Raw genomic sequence first — 21192 nt, forward strand, 5'->3', positions numbered from 1 at the left:
GTCAGCTTTCAGCAGTGGATTTAGCCAAAACGAAATACTATACAAATATATGTCTGGACTAGATGCTAGCATGGCGTTCACTGCAATTCCTACAGCATTCCCGCACTAAGATAGAAAAAGCTATCATTAAACCACGCTAGCACCCCAAAGGTTACTTTACATAATTACCATTTAAAATTTACTACATCGTCAACGATGAAGGCTTCCTTGAATTCAAAGCCTGTTTCATTCGAGTTGTTATACCAGCTCGTTATATCCTGTGCTATATAAGGAGCGTGTTATTAGGTCTTGAAAGTTATGAGACTTCGACAAAGCTTGTGATAAGTATGAAAGGAAACAAACAATTATTGTATTAATTTATAAATATAGGTACAAATTATACAAAAACATGCGATTTTTGATCATTGTTTATTAACGAAACGTTTTCTTAATAATAGGCTTTTTTAATACGATTAAGTTTACGTGTCCAAATAATTTTTAATATGTAGGTTTATTTCCTATACTTACTTGGTCAACCAGATCTTGACAGTAGAAAAAGGCGGCAAATTTGAAAAATGTAGGCGCGAAGGGATATCGTCCCATAGAAAATTTGAATTTCGCGGCTTTTTTTACTGACAAGATTTGGTTGACCAGCTATATTAAGGGATATGTATTTCCATCCCCTTGGTTATTGGTTGTAAAGAAATTTTCATACAAATGGATATGTTATCATTGTCCGTGAGCAAATCTAACCCCTGTACTATGAGGCCAATTCAAACTTACACTGTGACATCAAAATGATTCAGTCACCCGTGCGTCTTGCTCGCGCCAATACATGGACAGTTAGCAATACTTTTCGCTTAGCACCTTCGCATATAAACTTCTATGCAGGGGAGGGGGAGTACCTTTTCTCTGCAGCTGACTGAACGAGCAAGTACGAGCGAAATGCACACGACTGACATCATTTTGATGTCACAATGTAAGTTTGAATTGGTCTCTATGTCGCATGTATGTTGTGGCTCGATTAATACGAGATGGCGCGTGTTCTGCGGCCGATGCGCACGCGTCGCCGTAATCGCTATCACGTAATCTGATTCAATATCTGTTGTGTGAGCGCATGTAATCGTTGTTTGTTATCAAAGCAACTAAGGCAATAGAAATAGGTAACGTTTAAATTATGAAAATCTTTCGGATTTATTGTAAATTACTATTAAATTAAATCTACGAAGTTTGCTTCACATCTATAACATATCTTTTAATAAACGTTGAAATTACAATAAGCACATGATTACAATGACGCAAAAGTTAAGACGTTAAACTAGATGAAGATTATTGGGCATGAATGTTCAAAAAACATACTTAAGTATCATTATTTCTTCAAAAAACTTAAAAAATGGATGTATTTCTTTAGCTACACTTGATATATCAAAGACTTTCACGACGAATTCTACCATACTCGTATTATCCATTCACAATGCCATCATTCTTGCCATCATGCCTGCATTCGTACACATAAGCGTATTGTGTTCACTGGGGAAAAATCCAAAGGATTTAGGAGCCCATCTGTTATTTGTTTCTTCCTCAAAAATTCCCATGTCACTCCAAAATTCCCATGTAAGCCCAAAATTTGCCATGTAACCTCAATCATTCCCATGTGTTTCGGAACACAGAGTTCGAGAACTCTATTTTACGTAATGTTTCTTTGTCACCAGCGATCACCATCGGCATCAGGGTGATTGGACCAGCGTTGGGCTTCCTGCTGGGGGCTCTTTGCACCAGGGTGTACGTGGATCCCCTCATTGATCCCGGCTACGATTCCAGTGACCCGCGATGGGTGGGAGCTTGGTGGCTTGGTAAGTCTTTATCATATTGGAGATGAACCCTTATTACCATCGGCGTCAGGGTGATTGGACCAGCCTTGGGTTTCCTGCTGGGGGCTCTTTGCACCAGGGTGTACGTGGATCCCCTCATCGATCCCGGCTAAGATTCCAGTGACCCGCGATGGGTGGGAGCTTGGTGGCTTGGTAAGTCTTTATCATATTGGAGATGAACCCTTATTGCCATCGGCATCAGGGTGATTGGACCAGCCTTGGGTTTCCTGCTGGGGGCTCTTTGCACCAGGGTGTACGTGGATCCCCTCATCGATCCCGGCTAAGATTCCAGTGACCCGCGATGGGTGGGAGCTTGGTGGCTTGGTAAGTTCAAGTTTTCTTTATCATCGGTATACATTCATGTATTAAAGCACGCACACGCATGTTACTATAAAAAGCAATTTTAGGGTTAAATCTTGACACGAAACTATAATTACTTGAGTATTAATTAAACAAATAAATTTGGCACGAACTTAAAAGGTTCTCAAGGATTTCATTTAGAATAGAGATTTGTGTCTAGATAACTTTCATTACCTACAAATCTGAACTAACGGTATTTTTTTGTAACTAATAACTAATACGTAATTGTAACTAGTTTCTATGCTATATAACATCACAATGAATACGTCTGATGATGTAGTTACACTAATTAAACTGCCTTTGCAAGTCAGCCTCGTAATGCACTGCATCACGCTAATGCATCAATAATTTCGATACTTTGTATATTTACTCAATTGTTTAATTCCAATACCAATCTTAATATAGAGATAATAAAGTTTTTTTCCCTAATCATTATAGAAGAGATGGGAAATTGAGATAGTAATACTGGATATGTTCGACCGCATAAGTAATGCTGACGATCCTAAGGCTGTCTTCGCATAAGTCTGTTACAGTCCAGTTATTATTATGACTTCGTAAAGAAGCCTAGGTTTATTCATTACTCGTATTTAGGGTAACTGTAGAATACTGTAGATATTCAATAGCTGTTTAGTGAGAACTATGTCAATAGCGAAACGTCAATGCGATTCCAGTCCAAAAAAAGTCAGTCAGAAGCACTAACTGTGACTACTGATTACCTTGCCGCAAGGTAAGCGTAGCCCCCATTTGCCAAATACCATGTTAAAAATAGACAAACGTTCAGTTCAGAATAAGAATATCTAGGTCCAGGTAGCCACAAGTATGAGCCACGGCATTCCATCGCGGAACTGCCATCTACCGTTACGTCGCTTGCGCAGATTTTGCGCGCAAAATCCACGAAGAAAGCACGCGCGTGACCCGTTTGCCAAGGCGATGCGTGTGCCGCACCACGCTTTAAACACGCACGGGATTTATACTGATGTCCCTTCTTGTCCAGGGAACAAACGTCATAATCGTTTAACTTTCATTTCAAAAATGGCAATTCGAACGTGGTAGGGTGTTAGAAAACTGTATTCGTGCCCGGACTGGCAATAAAGTGAATTCGCGAATACGCATTGAATGGTTTCTCAGTATTTCCTTATTGTTCTATTTCGCTAGGTGAGTTCATGAATGGAGTGCTGAATTCTGATTAGTTTTTTTCGGCGGAAACATGGAGTGGAATGTATAATAATAGTGGGAGAATGTATAATTTGAATAAGAATCGTTAGACACATGTGCCTAAAATGGTACATTTTCTGGAGCTTCGTGTTGATTTCTGGGCCAACATATCATATTTGCACGTAAGTCTCTGTCTCTACAGATTTCAATACTTTCTTATCTAATCATCGATATTTTACGTAAAGTGTTGTGTGTACTTCAAGAAGGACGTACGATTTTTTTTCTGAAATCGTAATGATTATAGGGGTACAAAGAAAAATCCACGACATTTTTGGGAATAGCTGAACCGCGGACAATAGAACTTGTAAAACCTAATATATTAGGCTGCTGAAAAGTACACCCCTAATAATCATTACGATTTCAGAAAAAAAATCGTACATCCTTCTTGAAGCACACACAACACTTTACGTAAAATATCGATGATTAGATAAGAAAGTATTGAAATCTGTAGAGACAGAGACTTACGTGCAAATATGATATGTTGGCCCAGAAATCAACAAGAAGCTCCAGAAAATGTACCATTTTAGGCACGGGTGTGTAATGCTTAATATAATTATAAAAAAACTATCATACATTTGTTATGACGCCATTTGATATATTATTATACATTATAATGTAATTTTTATTATACGTTTCCTTTGTTATATTGTCATTTCATCTAAACTGTCATTGATATAATGCCTATTGTAATATAATTATTAATTAGTATAAATAAATGTTTTATAATGACATTTGTTATAATATATTTTTGTATAACGTAATACTTCATACAATTTTATCAAATATAAATACAGTGTATAACATTTTTTGTCATATTTCATTTAATGATAACGTAAAGTTTTACAAACTTTTTAAGTTTTTATTCTAGGGAGGTCGCAGTTCTAACCTAACCTAACCAATTTTTTCACGGTTTTCAATTCTGCGAGGGCCGCAGTTTAAACTCAACCTAAACCATTATTTGGTAGGTATTTTATTCTACGGAGGGTCAAAGTTCTAACCTAATCTAACCCTCCTTTTGCTAGTTAGCTGTTATTCGTTTGTGCGGAGTCGCAGTTCTAACCTAACCTAACCCATTTATGTCATGCAACTATTATGCCACACAAATAATTATGTGATATCACTTGTTATAAAAATAATATGCTTTAGAGTATGTAATAATTATGGCAATGTATATTAGACGAAGTGTAAATATACGTTATGGCCATTATACCAATAATAACATGATGTATATCGTTAATTAGGTATTGCGGTAGTATGCCATTCATTACGTTATTCAAAATAACGATATATCAAACTATATGAAAAGTAATTATAAAAAATGTAATGCACCCGATTATTAGGTACCCCTAAGAAAAATCCACGACATTTTTGGGAATAGCTGAACCGCGGACAATAGAACTTGTAAGACCTAATATATTAGGCTGCTGAAAAGTCTATTAGTAGCACATAATTAACGTTAGTCCTTAATTATTGATTTGTAAATATCTATTTCAAATACAAGCCTTCGTGAACAGAATGGAATAGGTAACAGAAAAACAACTGTCACATTCTTTCAAGCCGAGTGCTCAAATTAAGCTTGCAAAATTATGATATGGGACATATTGACCGTGTCGCAACGCAATCCACTACTTTAACCTCCCTTCAATCACAACCAATTGCTGTAATTGCTTCTCCGAAAGGGCTGGCCGGGGCAGTCTGGCTCTTTGTCCGACTTGCGTCACTTATTGACAATTTATCGCGATTTATTACAGTCGTAACAACTTTATTGTTATGCATGTAAAAGGGTATTTAAAAACGAGTTGGGGTAGGCGGCCATAAGGCCATAACGCCCATAACAGACCACGTAAAAGGCAGTATCTATAATTGCCCTTACTGCTGTCGCTTCGATGAGAAGAGCCGAGCTTTTATTAATTTGGTTGGCCATAGGACTTTCCACACCTCTGCTTAAAACTATCACTGAATCGGTTTGATTAAAAGATTAGAAGTCCTTACGATATTTTTGGCGAGTAAGATGTCCTGAAAGTCAGCCAAACAGACGCAATAACGGACAGGTGGCAAAATAATGGCTAGGATGCTGTTGCCAAACATAACCTTACGGAAATCCGCGTATTAAAAAAATACCGAGCAATTAAAATCTTAGCAGGAGTTGCATAGTAGCCGGTGGAACTTCAACGTGTCGATATTATCGACCCGCCTGGTTTTCCCGGAGCGCTGCATTTCCACGCGACTTTCGCTTTTTCTCGTCACGGCGAACGCACGCTCGTTATGAAACGCACGCTTACATCACGCCACGTCACCAACTAAAATAACTAGCGGTCACGGCCAAGGCTGCCTCACAATTGCCCAGCCGTAGCAAGAGGATTTGGTGGGACGCGACAACCGCCATGCCTACTTTTACTTTTAAACCGGTCTCGCCTCTAACACTCGGAACATTTCTAAGTTTCAATTTTTGATGCGACGCTGTTTAACACTGATTAACGTAAACAATACCCGTCGTGTAGTACCTTATGTCTAGCGAACGCCCTTGACTCAGCGGCGACCGGGCGACCTTGGGAGCGTGAATGTTTTCTGTTTGTATGGCTCGGTTAGACGTAGTGCTAGGTATATCTAGGTTTCGGAATTATTTCGTACGGCGGTAGATTAGCGCAATTCGTCTCGGCTTGTGGCGTCTCGTGGACCGTGAACTGTTGTCTGTTTCAAGGGTTGACACTCGCTCTTTCTAAACCTTATATAATAAATACCAAACTTTAAATATTGTCCCTTCTATATAAACTTAATCATATCTACAATTCATTAATACCTACATTTAGTGATCTTTTAGGAATGGCTTGTTCAGTTTTTAGACATTATAATTGTGGAAGTTAGCACCCCTGACCGAGACCTTGATAGGCCCCTGACCTAACGTATTAGTCTGCCTTTCGGACAGCCTGTTTCACACATCAGACGATAATTGCCATAATTAGATATGCCTCAGCTCTTGATAATTTCTTTAACACACAATGATTCCTGTACAAGAATTTAGCTTTGTATCTATTTGCACGAAATTTTAGCAAAATTTTGCCAAATTTGATTTCCTCTGCGAATCATTTATCCGTAGCGCCCAATATAGACATGTTAATATTTTTAGAATAAACATAGGCTTCGTAATGGAAGTTTATGTTCGGCTTTCATTGTTGTGGCAAATACATCGTAAAGTTGAATGTGGAATGAGAGTGGGAGATTCCTCTGCAAATAAAATCCATGATTTACATTTACCCATAATTGTCAAGAAAGAAGAATAAAATAAATATACTTATACTTCGTCAATCTTTTCCATTTTATTAAAAACTTTTAGAAATTAATACAACATGTTCGAAATGCTTATTGAGTTAGAAAATTTATGTACCATTCGGTCACTCTAATGAGACATCCAATACACTTGAATAATGGCCGAAATATTTTTCAACGCTCGATATTTTTCGTATTATTTACATTTATGCTTCGGTTTCAAATCTGCGGTAAATACTCCCGGGGGGACTGGGGGTAAACTAACAGCCATTCCATGGTAGTAATGAGATCCTCAAAGGCAACGTTTTGTAGGATCTCACTTTCTATGCACATAACCCGGTTGCTCACTGTTACTGTCTTTCCTTCGGGCCCCTGAGGATCGGGGCCCCCTGAGGATGGGGGCCCTGGGCACGGGCCCCGTGCGCCCTTATGGTAAAGACAGTACTGAGGGCCTACCGCGAACCACGTTCGATGTGTTGCCTCCCTGTCACACTTACGTACGAATTTACAAGTGCGACAGAGAGACAACACGTCGAACGTGGTTCGCGGTAGGCCCTCTGGTTCTTCCTAATAGGTCATAACTTGGTCTGCGAGCCCACATAAACCAACAGAGGCCTCTTCTTAACAACAGACCTCTTATGTGGACGCGAGCCGCCGACGACGGAATTATGCAAATGTAGATACTCGTACACAAGTCTAGACATCCGGCACTTACACGGCTACTCTACAAGATCATGACCAAAAACGGAGATATGTTTGAATACGTGGATGTTCGAGTTTTCTATGTAATCTTTTAGGCTAAGAGTGCAAGTTACTGCTATTGAAGTAATAATAAAGTCTTGAGATATATTCAATCAAAACTAAAAAGAAAATATGGTTTGCAATCTGGTTTGAACTGTAAATTAGATTGACATGTGGTTCATATGGAAGCAAAGTCAGCAACATCCACTTTTTACCTGTGGTTCTACATATGTTTAACCAAGAAATGCGCAATTGTAGATTGATAGTCTTAGAAAGTTACGTATCAATTGTGCTTTTCCTCGTCAAGCACTTCTCGAATATACTTATATATTTTGATAGAGTTTATACATAAGTCCAAATATAGTAGGTATCATTATCTTTGGCCTTTGGACACTGTCTTCAATATCCTGTATCATATATTGTCCACTTTTGGTATCTATGTAACAACTCGTTTATTAAGTCGTATTAATTGTCTGTTTCCAGGGATGGTGTTCATTGCCGGATTCATCGTGATCCTGTCGGCGCTTATGTTCTTCTTTCCGAAGCAGATTCGGCAGGACCCTATGCCTGTCATCAGGAAGAGCAAAGATAAGAGCCAGCCATTCTTCAAAGGTATTTACTTATGTTCTTATAAGTCTTCTGCCACCTCGGTCTCATGTCAGTAGGGATTGCAATCCGGTCTGGATTTGAATCCGGCCGGATCCGGCCGGATTTTGGCCTCAATCCGAGGATCCGGCCGGATCCGGCCGGATTGGTATTGCGGATGAAAAATTCGTCCAGAAACGTATTTTATTATGTTTTTAGCGTTATATGCGCAGTTAAAGATATTTTTCTAATGGGTTAATAAAACGACAGTTTCAGGTTTCAAAAATCAACGTTTTTATTACGTAACCATGAAGTCTTATTACAATAATCAGTCTCACAAATTAAAATCTTCTTTTTCTCTTAAAATATCTATAGCCCCACAACTCCCACAAAAAGGTGCTTTCAATTCTTCGCTTTATTTAGTAGCATAATAATAACAAAATAACATACTCTATTTACTTTAAATTTGACAAAACATTTAACTTGACTGCTGAATGAAGTCTTATAAATATTTCTTCATTCTATTTTAAATGCAGTTAACACGTATTATAACTGGGCTATAATGGTTTGTACTAAATTAAACGAAACAACATGTACGTTATATTATCATGTAACAACACAATTAATTAAATATAAAACAATTCAGGACTTACTTACGGTGCACGGGAATCTCAATTCTCAACCAACACTACGACGACACATATTTCGTCGGTAGAAGACTGGCGTCAATTAACAAACAAGTTGTTGTGTTGCTGTTTGCGTGCGGGAACGTGGGGAGGGGAGCATTAAAATAGAATTACTTTCTAATATTGGCGAGAACTTTTAAATGTTAGCAGTGTTTTAAGCTGTTATTTTATATTTTAGCGCTTTTATTCCTTTTACCGGATCCGGGACCGGGTCCGGTGAAATTTGACGGATCCGGTAGCTTGAAAAACGTACCGGATCCGGCCGGATTACCGGATCCGCCGGACCGGATTGCAATCCCTACATGTCAGCCACCGCAGTCCGCAATGTTTGCCCAGGTAGCTTGCGGTTTTGCCCTCAGGTGGATGACCTACAAAATACTGTGGTAAAGAAGACTGCAGGACTATAATTACCAGCTGAAGGACTATTATACCAAGATAAAAATTGAAAAGCTTAGATTCTGACCACGCTAACTTTGCACAAACTTGGCAGTAAGAATGCATACATATCCCTGTAAGAGCTCCTTCCTTGACGTAGCATTTGGCATGTAAACTTAGTGTGGTTCGACTCTATACTTAGACCAACACAAAGCGATGTATACTAGAATTGTGAATCCTTCAAATATGCTAATCCAACATACGAATCTTTTGTAGAATTTGTTTTAGTCATGATATTTGTTGGATAAATTTGAAATCTCTTTAATTATGCTTATGAGATACCTTGAAAGTGCTAAACTGCTATCAATAATTTCAGATTTCTTCGCCACAATAAAGCGGCAGCTCACAAACGATATCCTAATGTGGCGAACAGCTTCATCTGTACTCCACCTGATGCCGATCTCTGGAGTCTACAGCTTCCTGCCCAAGTACCTCGAGAAGCAGTTCCGACTGCCCACGCACGACGCTAACTTAGTCTCGGGTGAGGTACTATGACGAAACGTAGCGTCGTCTGCCAATACACACCATCGCAGTGATCCAATGTGAAGTACGCCTATGTCCCTTGCATATAGCTATTAGCACTAAGCAATCCCTTGGTAGAAGGTCGCTTTACATTATACTTTACAGCATTTTATGAAAAGCTTTAGAGTCCGTCGAAGCTAACTCTGCGGCAGAGTTTGGAAGCAAAAGTAAAAGTAAAATTCGTTTGAAAAAATAATGTTAGTATTGAGGTCTTACACACTTTGTCGCTGCTAATTCAGCACGGAGTCAGTTCAAATGGATTCCAGGAGCAAATACATTAATTATAAAGTTAAAATCAACGCAACAACAACACTGAAGGATACAAACTACACTAAACTAAACTGAAGGAAGAATATAAATTCGTAAAAATATACCATGTGTAATTTTAAGTGAAATTGTATATTGTGAGATAAATAAATCATATCATATCATACAGTAGAGAGTGTCTGACACTTATTGGAAGCTCGTGTATGAATCAATGCTAGTTAAACTATCGGTTTTTTTTATTTCGATTTAAACAAAATGTGTGCATTACCTACTTTATTAAATATGACGCATATTTAAATGATTGTTGATTTACTCGGTGACTAACATTGTAACATACAATTGAACAGCATGTAAATTGGGCGATTGAGTAAAATTACTCCATGATGTGGTGTGAATATGACAATTCAAACGCTGACCTCAAAACACGAACATTGCCTCTATGAATAAGCACAACACATCTGATACAAGCATTATGAATTTATAAGGCATGACGTTTTTGATTTTCACGTGTTCGTTCAGCATAAATTAATACTATGGGGCTAGTATCCATCTCCATTCTCAGATACTTACTATTTACATTTTATTTATTCCGTGGAAGCCGTAAATAGTAGTAAATGATGATATTAAAGGTCTAGAAATATTGCTCAATATTTCAACGTAATTAAAATGAAATTCAAAATGTAACGTATGATTCAATTACTTAGTACAAATAAAACATGGGATATTCAATTATGTAATATGTACAGCTAAAAATGTGAGTAATTATACGTAGTTTTGTGCACTATACAGAAACAATACAGGGAAACAACAATACAATAAAATTAGTTGATGACAGGCGTTATTATAGCGATAAAGTGATTATGTATGATAAAGTAATTGTGTAAGTGGAAATGTTACACTCGGTGCCGTGACCAGGATATTTTTTAGTACACACATTATCGCTAAGTTTTCACGGGAAATATTGCAACATATTACTTTGCTTACCTATTAAAAGTCTCAAAATGCAGCGACCACAGTGGGCCGCACCAGAAAAGTCAATTTCATAAAAACTTTAGCTTTTACTCAGAATTTTAATGTTCTCAATTTTCATATTGCATTGTTGATCGCTCAATCTGTCAATTGTGGTTGGTGCAACTAGCCTTAAATCGCTGCAGACTTAACTTACAATTAGATGAACTCTAAGTGCCATTTGCACCATTCCACAACCCTGGGTTAGCAGAGTTTACCCTGGAGTTACCATGGTTACCAGTACAATTTGACACTTAGTTAACGGTTTAACCGCTTAACCTTGGGTTAGTGGGATGGTGCAAGTGGCCCTAAGATTGGCAGGGTGTGTACTGTGTAGCGTGGTGTCGAGCTTCCAAACCAACCTGAACTGAGGCTGCTTGCATACGTTTGCATTTGTTTAACATGGACGCTTCGCTGAACGCGCCTCGCTCGTCCAACAATCTAATCAGTTTTCAGTGTTTTCACGCAAAAAATGCAGGCATGTCATTTTGTCAATCCTTTTTATTCCAGGTTTGGGCGGTATTCTAGTCATGGGTCTGGGCATCATCACGTCGGGCGTGGTGATCCTCAAGCTGGTGCCGACGGCGCGGCAGGTCGCCGCGTGGACGGCGGCTACCGCTGCCATTTATAGCGCCGGTGAGCTTTAATACCTATGGCACAAGGTTCATTTTTGTACAAATTGTTAAGGTCTGATGGGAACCGATTTCCTAAACTCTTGGACTGTTAATTCTGCGCAAGGCCTAGTTTTTAGTTAGGGTCCAAATAATATCCGCTTCCTATAAGATAGATAAATGCTTTTGTTATTATTTGGATAATGCTTGGCAGTTAGCCTGTAGGAAACTTGGAAGCATGCAGAGTGTTTCATCACACGTAGTCAAAATTGCACTTACAAGTTCTCGAATTATTCTTTTAACTCTTATCGCCTCTCATGTATGCTGAAAACGGCCTTTGCCGCTCAGTATCGCTTTGATTTAAGATCGCGTCGGTTATATAAGTGCACGAGAAAAGCTTACGAAGGCTTACACATCGTTATATCGTTCCAGGCATGGTGGTGCTGATGTTCGTGAGCTGCCCCGAGGAGAGCTACCGCGCGCTGAGCTCGGGCGTGACGGGAGCCGGCGGCAACCTGTCCTGCAGCGCGGCCTGCGCCTGCGACGGCGTCGCCTACAGCCCCGTGTGCGGCCAGGTGCGTTACATATACAGAACACAACTAGGCATGGTGGTGCTGATGTTCGTGAGCTGCCCCGAGGAGAGCTACCGCGCGCTGAGCTCGGGCGTGACGGGAGCCGGCGGCAACCTGTCCTGCAGCGCGGCCTGCGCCTGCGACGGCGTCGCCTACAGCCCCGTGTGCGGCCAGGTGCGTTACATATACAGAACACAACTAGGCATGGTGGTGCTGATGTTCGTGAGCTGCCCCGAGGAGAGCTACCGCGCGCTGAGCTCGGGCGTGACGGGAGCCGGCGGCAACCTGTCCTGCAGCGCGGCCTGCGCCTGCGACGGCGTCGCCTACAGCCCCGTGTGCGGCCAGGTGCGTTACATATACAGAACACAACTAGGCATGGTGGTGCTGATGTTCGTGAGCTGCCCCGAGGAGAGCTACCGCGCGCTGAGCTCGGGCGTGACGGGAGCCGGCGGCAACCTGTCCTGCAGCGCGGCCTGCGCCTGCGACGGCGTCGCCTACAGCCCCGTGTGCGGCCAGGTGCGTTACATATACAGAACACAACTAGGCATGGTGGTGCTGATGTTCGTGAGCTGCCCCGAGGAGAGCTACCGCGCGCTGAGCTCGGGCGTGACGGGAGCCGGCGGCAACCTGTCCTGCAGCGCGGCCTGCGCCTGCGACGGCGTCGCCTACAGCCCCGTGTGCGGACAGGTGCGGCAGATCGTTAAATTCCTAGGCACTGTACTGTTTAAAAGAACCGGGATTTTCGGTACCGGGCAAAAATGGAACCGGGATTTCCCGGTACTTTCGGTACTTTCGGGACTGCCTTCAAAAATCAGTTTCCACATCAATTTTCAGTAAAAAAAAAGCGTAAAACGACCACGAATCTTTCTTAAAACAATAAAAAAGTAGCACAGTGGAGGTACACACTTCTTTTGTACCATAATATGTGTCTTTAAGTCACACAATCATTAATATAATTTGTTTTTCTTCCCTAAACTATATGATATTTTTACTATCTTTGTTGATTGGCAAAAACTGAATGGTGACTCAGTAATATCATCATTTTTTTTTAAATATGTAAGACGTTTTGTGAAAAAGGATAAAAAAAATGATAATCTTCGCATGCGTTCAAAATGGGCTGTGGAACTTCGAACAGTTCGAACATATAATAACAGAACTATCAATACGACAAATCAAGAAATTATTCAGCCAGAATTATTAATTCATTTAAAATATCATTATCATATGTGAGTTTCTTATACCGTGTTTGAATTTGAATTAAAAGTAGTATTTTATTAATTACAAAATTGTCTCTATTTTTGCTTCTAGTTAGTATACAAATATGAAATAACTAATTGTTCGTATAAAATTATTTATCGTACAAACATTTATGCCCTTAAAGTATCAAATTACGCAATTTTATATTGTCGGCATTGTCAAACCCATTGACTTTTTTTTTTAATTTATTTTAATGTAGTGGTCAGCCGTAAAAGTATTACCATCAGCCTTAGATTGATAAAATATATTTATTTTCTTTATAAAACATGATATTTCATGCTAAGTAACAGAAAGGAGTCAAATATAGTACCGGAAATTTTAGTCCCGAAAATCCCGGGAGTACCGGGATTTTAATTTTGAAATCCCGGTTCTTTGCTTGGCTCTAAATCCCGGGAATTCCCGGTACTTTCGGTACCGGTATTTCCCGGGAGCAAACCCTATTCGTAACATTCATAAAATATATCTTTGAAAACTAAAACAGAACCTCTAGTTTTATTTAATCGTATGGCTACAAAGTCTGGTCGCTTACTAACAAAATATTTGTGGAAATATAGGTAACAATTAAGGACTATAATCTAATATCTAGCTTCTTCACCCAGTGGGCTGCGTTCACATCAGGGAAGAGCAAGTCTAGGGAATATTCAGTGTATTTCCTCTTTGGACGGTCGTATAAATAATATGTTTTATGGACTGCACAGGAGCTCCGCAGTCACACGCCGATGAATTTCTCCAGCCACATTTAAACATATAGTCCCCGCAGAGTCCATGTTCTGTTCTAAACCTGTTTAATTGGCACCAATCCCGTCTGGGGGCCGATAATCCAACTGGCTTCCGCGTGGGGTCATAAGTTGCAACGTCTGCCCTTGGCGGATTTGCCCTCCATTCCTTACCCGGTTACTTACATATATCAACTGTTACCCTGCCCGTCGCCTACAATATTGTTCGTTTGCAGGACGCGTACACGTACACGTCGCCGTGTCAAGCGGGCTGCCTCGGCAGCGTGCAGGTGGACAACAGCACGTGGCTGTACCACGGCTGCGGCTGCATACCCAACAACGGCACCGCGCCCAAGGCCACCAGCGCGTGAGTTGTTTTTCATCGTTTATATACTCCAGTGCAGGACACGTGCACGTGCACGTCGCCGTGCCAAGCGGGCTGCCTCGGCAGCGTGCAGTTGGACAACAGCACGTGGCTGTACCACGGCTGCGGCTGCATACCCAACAACGGCACCGCGCCCAAGGCCACCAGCGCGTGAGTTGTCTTTCATCGTTTATATACTCCAGTGCAGGACACGTGCACGTGCACGTCGCCGTGCCAAGCGGGCTGCCTCGGCAGCGTGCAGGTGGACAACAGCACGTGGCTGTACCACGGCTGCGGCTGCATACCCAACAACGGCACCGCGCCCAAGGCCACCAGCGCGTGAGTTGTTTTTCATCGTTTATATACTCCAGTGCAGGACACGTGCACGTGCACGTCGCCGTGCCAAGCGGGCTGCCTCGGCAGCGTGCAGGTGGACAACAGCACGTGGCTGTACCACGGCTGCGGCTGCATACCCAACAACGGCACCGCGCCCAAGGCCACCAGCGCGTGAGTTGTCTTTCATCGTTTATATACTCCAGTGCAGGACACGTGCACGTGCACGTCGCCGTGCCAAGCGGGCTGCCTCGGCAGCGTGCAGGTGGACAACAGCACGTGGCTGTACCACGGCTGCGGCTGCATACCCAACAACGGCACCGCTCCCAAGGCCACCAGCGCGTGAGTTGTCTTTCATCGTTTATATACTCCAGTGCAGGACACGTGCACGTGCACGTCGCCGTGCCAAGCGGGCTGCCTCGGCAGCGTGCAGGTGGACAACAGCACGTGGCTGTACCACGGCTGCGGCTGCATACCCAACAACGGCACCGCGCCCAAGGCCACCAGCGCGTGAGTTGTCTTTCATCGTTTATATACTCCAGTGCAGGACACGTGCACGTGCACGTCGCCGTGCCAAGCGGGCTGCCTCGGCAGCGTGCAGTTGGACAACAGCACGTGGCTGTACCACGGCTGCGGCTGCATACCCAACAACGGCACCGCGCCCAAGGCCACCAGCGCGTGAGTTGTCTTTCATCGTTTATATACTCCAGTGCAGGACACGTGCACGTGCACGTCGCCGTGCCAAGCGGGCTGCCTCGGCAGCGTGCAGGTGGACAACAGCACGTGGCTGTACCACGGCTGCGGCTGCATACCCAACAACGGCACCGCGCCCAAGGCCACCAGCGCGTGAGTCCAGACCACTAGCTTACAGACGCCACATCCCGGCCCCACAATACACCGTCCCATAGCGGTCGTCGCAAAGTCGAAGGGCGGATATAACCGCTCAAGTAGGACAACATCGGTTTTCATCGATTTTTGACAAGTTTTGAATTGTATCTCCTACATTTGTACTACAGACCAGGGATCGGATACCGGTATTTTTTGTATGGGAACGGAAACGGTATTTTTTCGTTCTTTGCTAATTACTTCATTTCTAATTGGGCAATCTAATAACACGAAGTCGTAATCTAAAAACACAACTGAGTCCTACATTTTGAGTATAAACTAATTCGAAAATTATGGCTATTTCTACGTTTTTGCAAAAAACCGGTTCCGATCCCTGCTACAGACAGATACCTATTTAAGACAAACGGCTATCGGTTCTTTAATATTTTGTCTCCATTTTTGTCTACCTAATTTTGAAAGAAACGAATACTTATTTTTTTAATGATTTTTTTAAACATTTTCTAAAAAAACACTTTTTACGTAACTAGATTGCTGTCTCTAGGATTTTAATTTTAAACTAATTAACACAAAAGTTATGGTCAGAAAACCAGTTTTATGGCCTAAAATTGTTCCACATTGATGCCAAATATTTCGAAGACTATGAACTTTGAAGTAAATATGGGATTGCGTAAAAGCCGTTGCTGTTAATATGATAAGCTACAAGAAACATTAGAAAACTAAGGGATTTAGATCGAAGGTCATTGGCGTGAGGGGTGGGGAAGCCCCTTTATATACTGAAGCTATACATAAATTTATTGGTTTATTAGAAAACACAATTCCCTTAATGAGGGCGCCACTGGACGGTCGGCGCAGTCTTAACAAATACGTAAATTATATCAACAAAATCGGCTAGCCATTTTTAGGGTTCCGTACCCAAAGGGTAAAAACGGGACCCTATTACTAAGACTCCGCTGTCCGTCCGTCCGTCTGTCACCAGGCTGTATCTCACGAACCGTGATAGCTAGACAGTTGAAATTTTCACAGATGATGTATTTCTGTTGCCGCTATAACAACAAATACTAAAAACAGAATAAAATAAAGATTTAAGTGGGGCTCCCATACAACAAACGTGATTTTTGACCAAAGTTAAGCAACGTCGGGCGGGGTCAGTACTTGGATGGGTGACCGTTTTTTTGCTTGTTTTGCTCTATTTTTTGTTGATGGTGCGGAACCCTCCGTGCGCGAGTCCGACTCGCACTTGGCCGGTTTTTAGGGTTCCGTAGCCAAATGGCAAAAAACGGAACCCTTATAGATTCGTCATGTCTGTCTGTCTGTCTGTCCGTCTGTCCGTCTGTCTGTCCGTCCGTATGTCACAGCCACTTTTCTCCGAAACTATAAGAACTATACTGTTGAAACTTGGTAAGTAGATGTATTTTGTGAACCGCATTAAGATTTTCACACAAAAATAGAAAAAAAACAATAAATTTTTGGGGTTCCCCATACTTCGAACTGAAACTCAAAATTTTTTTTTTCATCAAACCCATACGTGTGGGGTATCTATGGATAGGTCTTCAAAAATGATATTGAGGTTTCTAATATCATTTTTTTTTAAACTGAATAGTTTGCGTGAGAGACACTTCCAAAGTGGTAAAATGTGTGTCCCCCCCCCTGTAACTTCTAAAATAAGAGAATGATAAAACTAAAAAAAATATATGATGTACATTACCATGTAAACTTCCACCGAAAATTGGTTTGAACGAGATCTAGTAAGTAGTTTTTTTTATACGTCATAAATCGCCTAAATACGGAACCCTTCATGAGCGAGTCCGACTCGCACTTGGCCGCTTTTTTTTTTATTCACCAAAAACCTCTTCTTATTTACAGTTTCGATCGCTACGCGCTTTTCAACGAGTCATCCGATATACTCAGCGAGATCCAATCCGACGAGTTCAGTCTGTCCGGGTACGCGGTGACCGGCGAGTGCGGCGGCCCTTGCAAACAGATATACGCGTTTATTGCGATATTCGCTGCACTTATGTTTGTACACGCGAGTGGGGAGGTCGGTGCGGTGCTGCTCATTATACGGTGTACGGATAAACACGGTGAGAACTAAGAACCTTATTGTTGTATAATTAAGGTTTAAATTCGATTGGACATTCAGTCCGATGAGTTCAGTCTGTCCGGGTACGCGGTCACCGGCGAGTGCGGCGGCCCTTGCAACGGCAATTCGCGGCGCTCATGTTTGTACACGCGAGTGGGGAGGTCGGTGCGGTGCTGCTCATTATACGGTGTACGGATAAACACGGTGAGAACTAAGAACCTTATTGCTGTAGAATTAAGGTTAAAATTTGATTAGAGATTCAGTCCGATGAGTTCAGTCTGTCCGGGTACACGGTGACCGGCGAATGCGGCGGTTCTTGCAAGCAGATATACGCGTTTATTGCGATATTGCGATATAGCTAGACAATTGAAATTTTCACAGATGATGTATTTCTGTTGCCGCTATAACAACAAATACTAAAAACAGAATAAAATAAAGATTTAAGTGGGGCTCCCATACAACAAACGTGATTTTTGACCGAAGTTAAGCAACGTCGTGCGGGGTCAGTACTTGGATGGGTGACCGTTTTTTTGCTTGTTTTGCTCTATTTTTTGTTGATGGTGCGGAATCCTCCGTGCGCGAGTCCGACTCGCACTTGGCCGGTTTTTATTATGTATTCATCTCTCCCCAGACAAGGCGATGGCGATGGGCGTGATCCAGTTCGCGATCGGCGTGTTCGGCAACGTGCCGTGCCCCATCGTGTTCGGCGCCGCCATCGACGCCGCGTGCCGCGCGCGCGACGTGCTGTGCGGCGCGCTCGGCGCCTGCGCCTCCTACGACAACGACAACTTGCGGCATCTGTTCCTGGGTAAGTGATCTGTGGCCCGTTTATCAAAACCTTGTATAGCCTGACCAGTAATATATGATAATTGTCAAGAGGGCGCTGTTATTCTCATGTATAGGGTGACAATTCAGTGTAGTATGAAAAAATTAGTTCCAGTGAAATTCCGCAACATGGCGCACCCTCAATAGATCCTGGTTCACCTTTAGCTTGTAATACAAGTGGAAGTCCCTTTCTAACAAAAGTTGTCAAAAAGGAACTTCCACTTGTATTACAAGTTACAAGGTTTTGATAAACGGGCTACTGGTATAGGGTATTTGACTACTAGTCAAATCAGTTTCTTTTTTTGTCAAAACGATTTTGCTACTATGGAATTTATATGAAACACTAGCATGTAACGTCACAGTCAAATGACCTACTCTTTATAGTTTAATACGAGTTTAAAAATAGAAACTGTGTCTAAAAATAACTGCTCTCTACGTTTCTCTATTAATATACTGGTGCTTTATATCATGCATGGTGTAAAATAATTTATTTTAAATACAGTCAAACGCCCTATTGTCACATATAGGCACAGAATAAATAATAGTCCTACAAAACCGAAGTGTGACAGCGGTTCAGGGTCGAATCATGCTGTCCTTTTCTTATATATGGCACTATGGATTTAGGCTAATTAGGGTTGTCAAAATTCAATTATCTGTGGTTGTGCACGCAAAGAGACTTCGAGTTGTGCCAACCCTAATAATTGCTCGGAGCGATGCTGAGCCGAACGGAGCCGAGTTTGCCCGAAGCGAGGAGTTTCGCACCCCTGATATAGGGCCACCCTACCCTAGCGTCGTCGTCTAGTCAGCGCTATGGAAAATGGCGTCGCTGCGCAGTTGAGCCAACGTTGCGTCGAGTAGCAGCCGTAAGGAGTGGACTTAACGCCAACGCTCGGGAGACGCTAGTGTGTGGTGGCCCTTAAGGGCTTATTATATAAGGTCCGATATGCATTACGAGGTAGGTACGCTCGTTGCGATTACAATATGAGGTAGGAATGTCTTGCGGACTGTATATGAAAGATTATATTTCAAATAACTTAAACCCTTTTCTATCTCCCCAGGGTTGTCATCGGGGCTGATGTTCCTGGCGTTCATCATGGACATGCTGGTGTGGAGCCGCGCGGGCCGCATCGACATGAACCCGGGCGACCGCGACCACCACCAGTCCCCGCGCGACCACCACCAGCACCAGGCGCCGCTCGCCGCCGCCGCGCAGCCGCCGGAAAGCCAACTTTGACAGCTTTACGAGTCACACTTCTAAACGGTGACAACCCTGCAAGGTAACTACCGCTGGGTTAACGCTACGAGTGACACTTCTGTGGCAGGTCTTAGGCGTTGACGGATATGACTAGTTCTTTAGTGGCGATTGTGACGCATATTGGTAGTAATTCTTTACGCTGTGAAGTAATTGATCAAAGTGTACATTTGTATGTACGAAAATTGTCAATTAGTATGGTTTTTGTTATCTAGAAGTTTAGACTTACTAGGATCGGTCGAGGAACTTGATTTGTGTGCTACTTCGTACCTTCGCCACAGAATCAATAATACTGTCTAGGGTACGAAGCGGCATAGAAATCGAATACCTTGAATGTACGTATCTAAACGACAAGTTACACTAAATTATGACTAAGCTAAGATTATGTTTTTGACCTAGAAAGTTTTGAAAGAGAACGAGTAAAGCCCAAACCGAGGTTTTTGAAAGGGTGGGTTATGAAACTATATGAAACAATATTGTTATATTTTTCAGCTGGCATCACTGACCAGTGAAACAATTATAAATTTAGATCAAATTTAAATAAAATAGGTCTGCATTTTTTTCTGTTATATTTGTGCATTTTATACACTAGTTACATTTTATGAAATAAGTATTTCTGCTCAATTTTATACAGTGACGATCGAGCATAATATTTTTTAACTGTAAATATATGTAATAAATGATGTGAACTGGGATCAAATGTAAGCTTAAATCTATATTTGTATATAATATATAATAGGCGATTGCATACGTTTTATTTAAATGAATCTATTCTGGATTTTTCCGTGAAAATAAAAAAAGTAGGCAATGATTGTCAAAAACCCCAAGTGCTGTACAATTAATGCGTGAGCGATAAACTTCGGCGCCCGTGGAACAGAGTATACGCAAATCCACCAACGTGCTGAATTTATTCTTCAGCATTCAAATTTCAGGGTCACTTTCGAGAAGTGAGTTCAGAAAGTACTTATCATAAATGTACTCATTCGTTTGCCTTTCCAGCTCGATTGACTTAAGATTGGGTCTCCTCTATTTTATCCAATGTTTTTTAACACAATTTTTAGTAATACATACATATTTAATGCTTCAACTTGATAAATTTGTCGCTGGATGAATTGTTTCTACATCACCATTTAATGCTGTGTATTTATAGCTATCAATCACATATTTCTGGGACTGAGTTTGTTGTAAAGCTGGGCTCATACTATCAGGTTAAATATTTAACATTTTTCTTAAATGAATCGATGTTATAGTATGATTGCAGCTTTATTTTAATATTACAATTATTGCGAATTATATGGCTAGTGATTAGACTTTACTTTAGTTAAGTGCAAGTTTTTTTTTACAAATTACTTATAAATTGTAAATACATTAATTGAACAATTATAATCACATACATAATA

At 41.6% G+C, this 21192-nt stretch overlaps 1 protein-coding gene across 1 annotated transcript in view; it reads left to right on the plus strand.

The window, feature by feature from the left end:
* Nucleotides 1–19837, plus strand: part of LOC134647418 (solute carrier organic anion transporter family member 74D-like) — a 34516-nt gene extending 14679 nt beyond the window's left edge. Inside the window, 11 exon segments of the mRNA XM_063501771.1 lie at nt 1692–1832; nt 7917–8045; nt 9456–9620; nt 11447–11572; nt 11980–12122; nt 14329–14459; nt 16538–16543; nt 17499–17716; nt 18347–18523; nt 19599–19691; nt 19694–19837. Of these exon segments, the coding sequence (XP_063357841.1) occupies nt 1692–1832; nt 7917–8045; nt 9456–9620; nt 11447–11572; nt 11980–12122; nt 14329–14459; nt 16538–16543; nt 17499–17716; nt 18347–18523; nt 19599–19691; nt 19694–19821 (1457 nt within the window). The 3' untranslated portion in view covers nt 19822–19837.
* Nucleotides 19838–21192: the final 1355 nt, after the last annotated feature.

The sequence above is a fragment of the Cydia amplana genome, chromosome 4 (assembly GCF_948474715.1).
Source record: "Cydia amplana chromosome 4, ilCydAmpl1.1, whole genome shotgun sequence".
NCBI classification, from domain to species: domain Eukaryota; kingdom Metazoa; phylum Arthropoda; class Insecta; order Lepidoptera; family Tortricidae; genus Cydia; species Cydia amplana.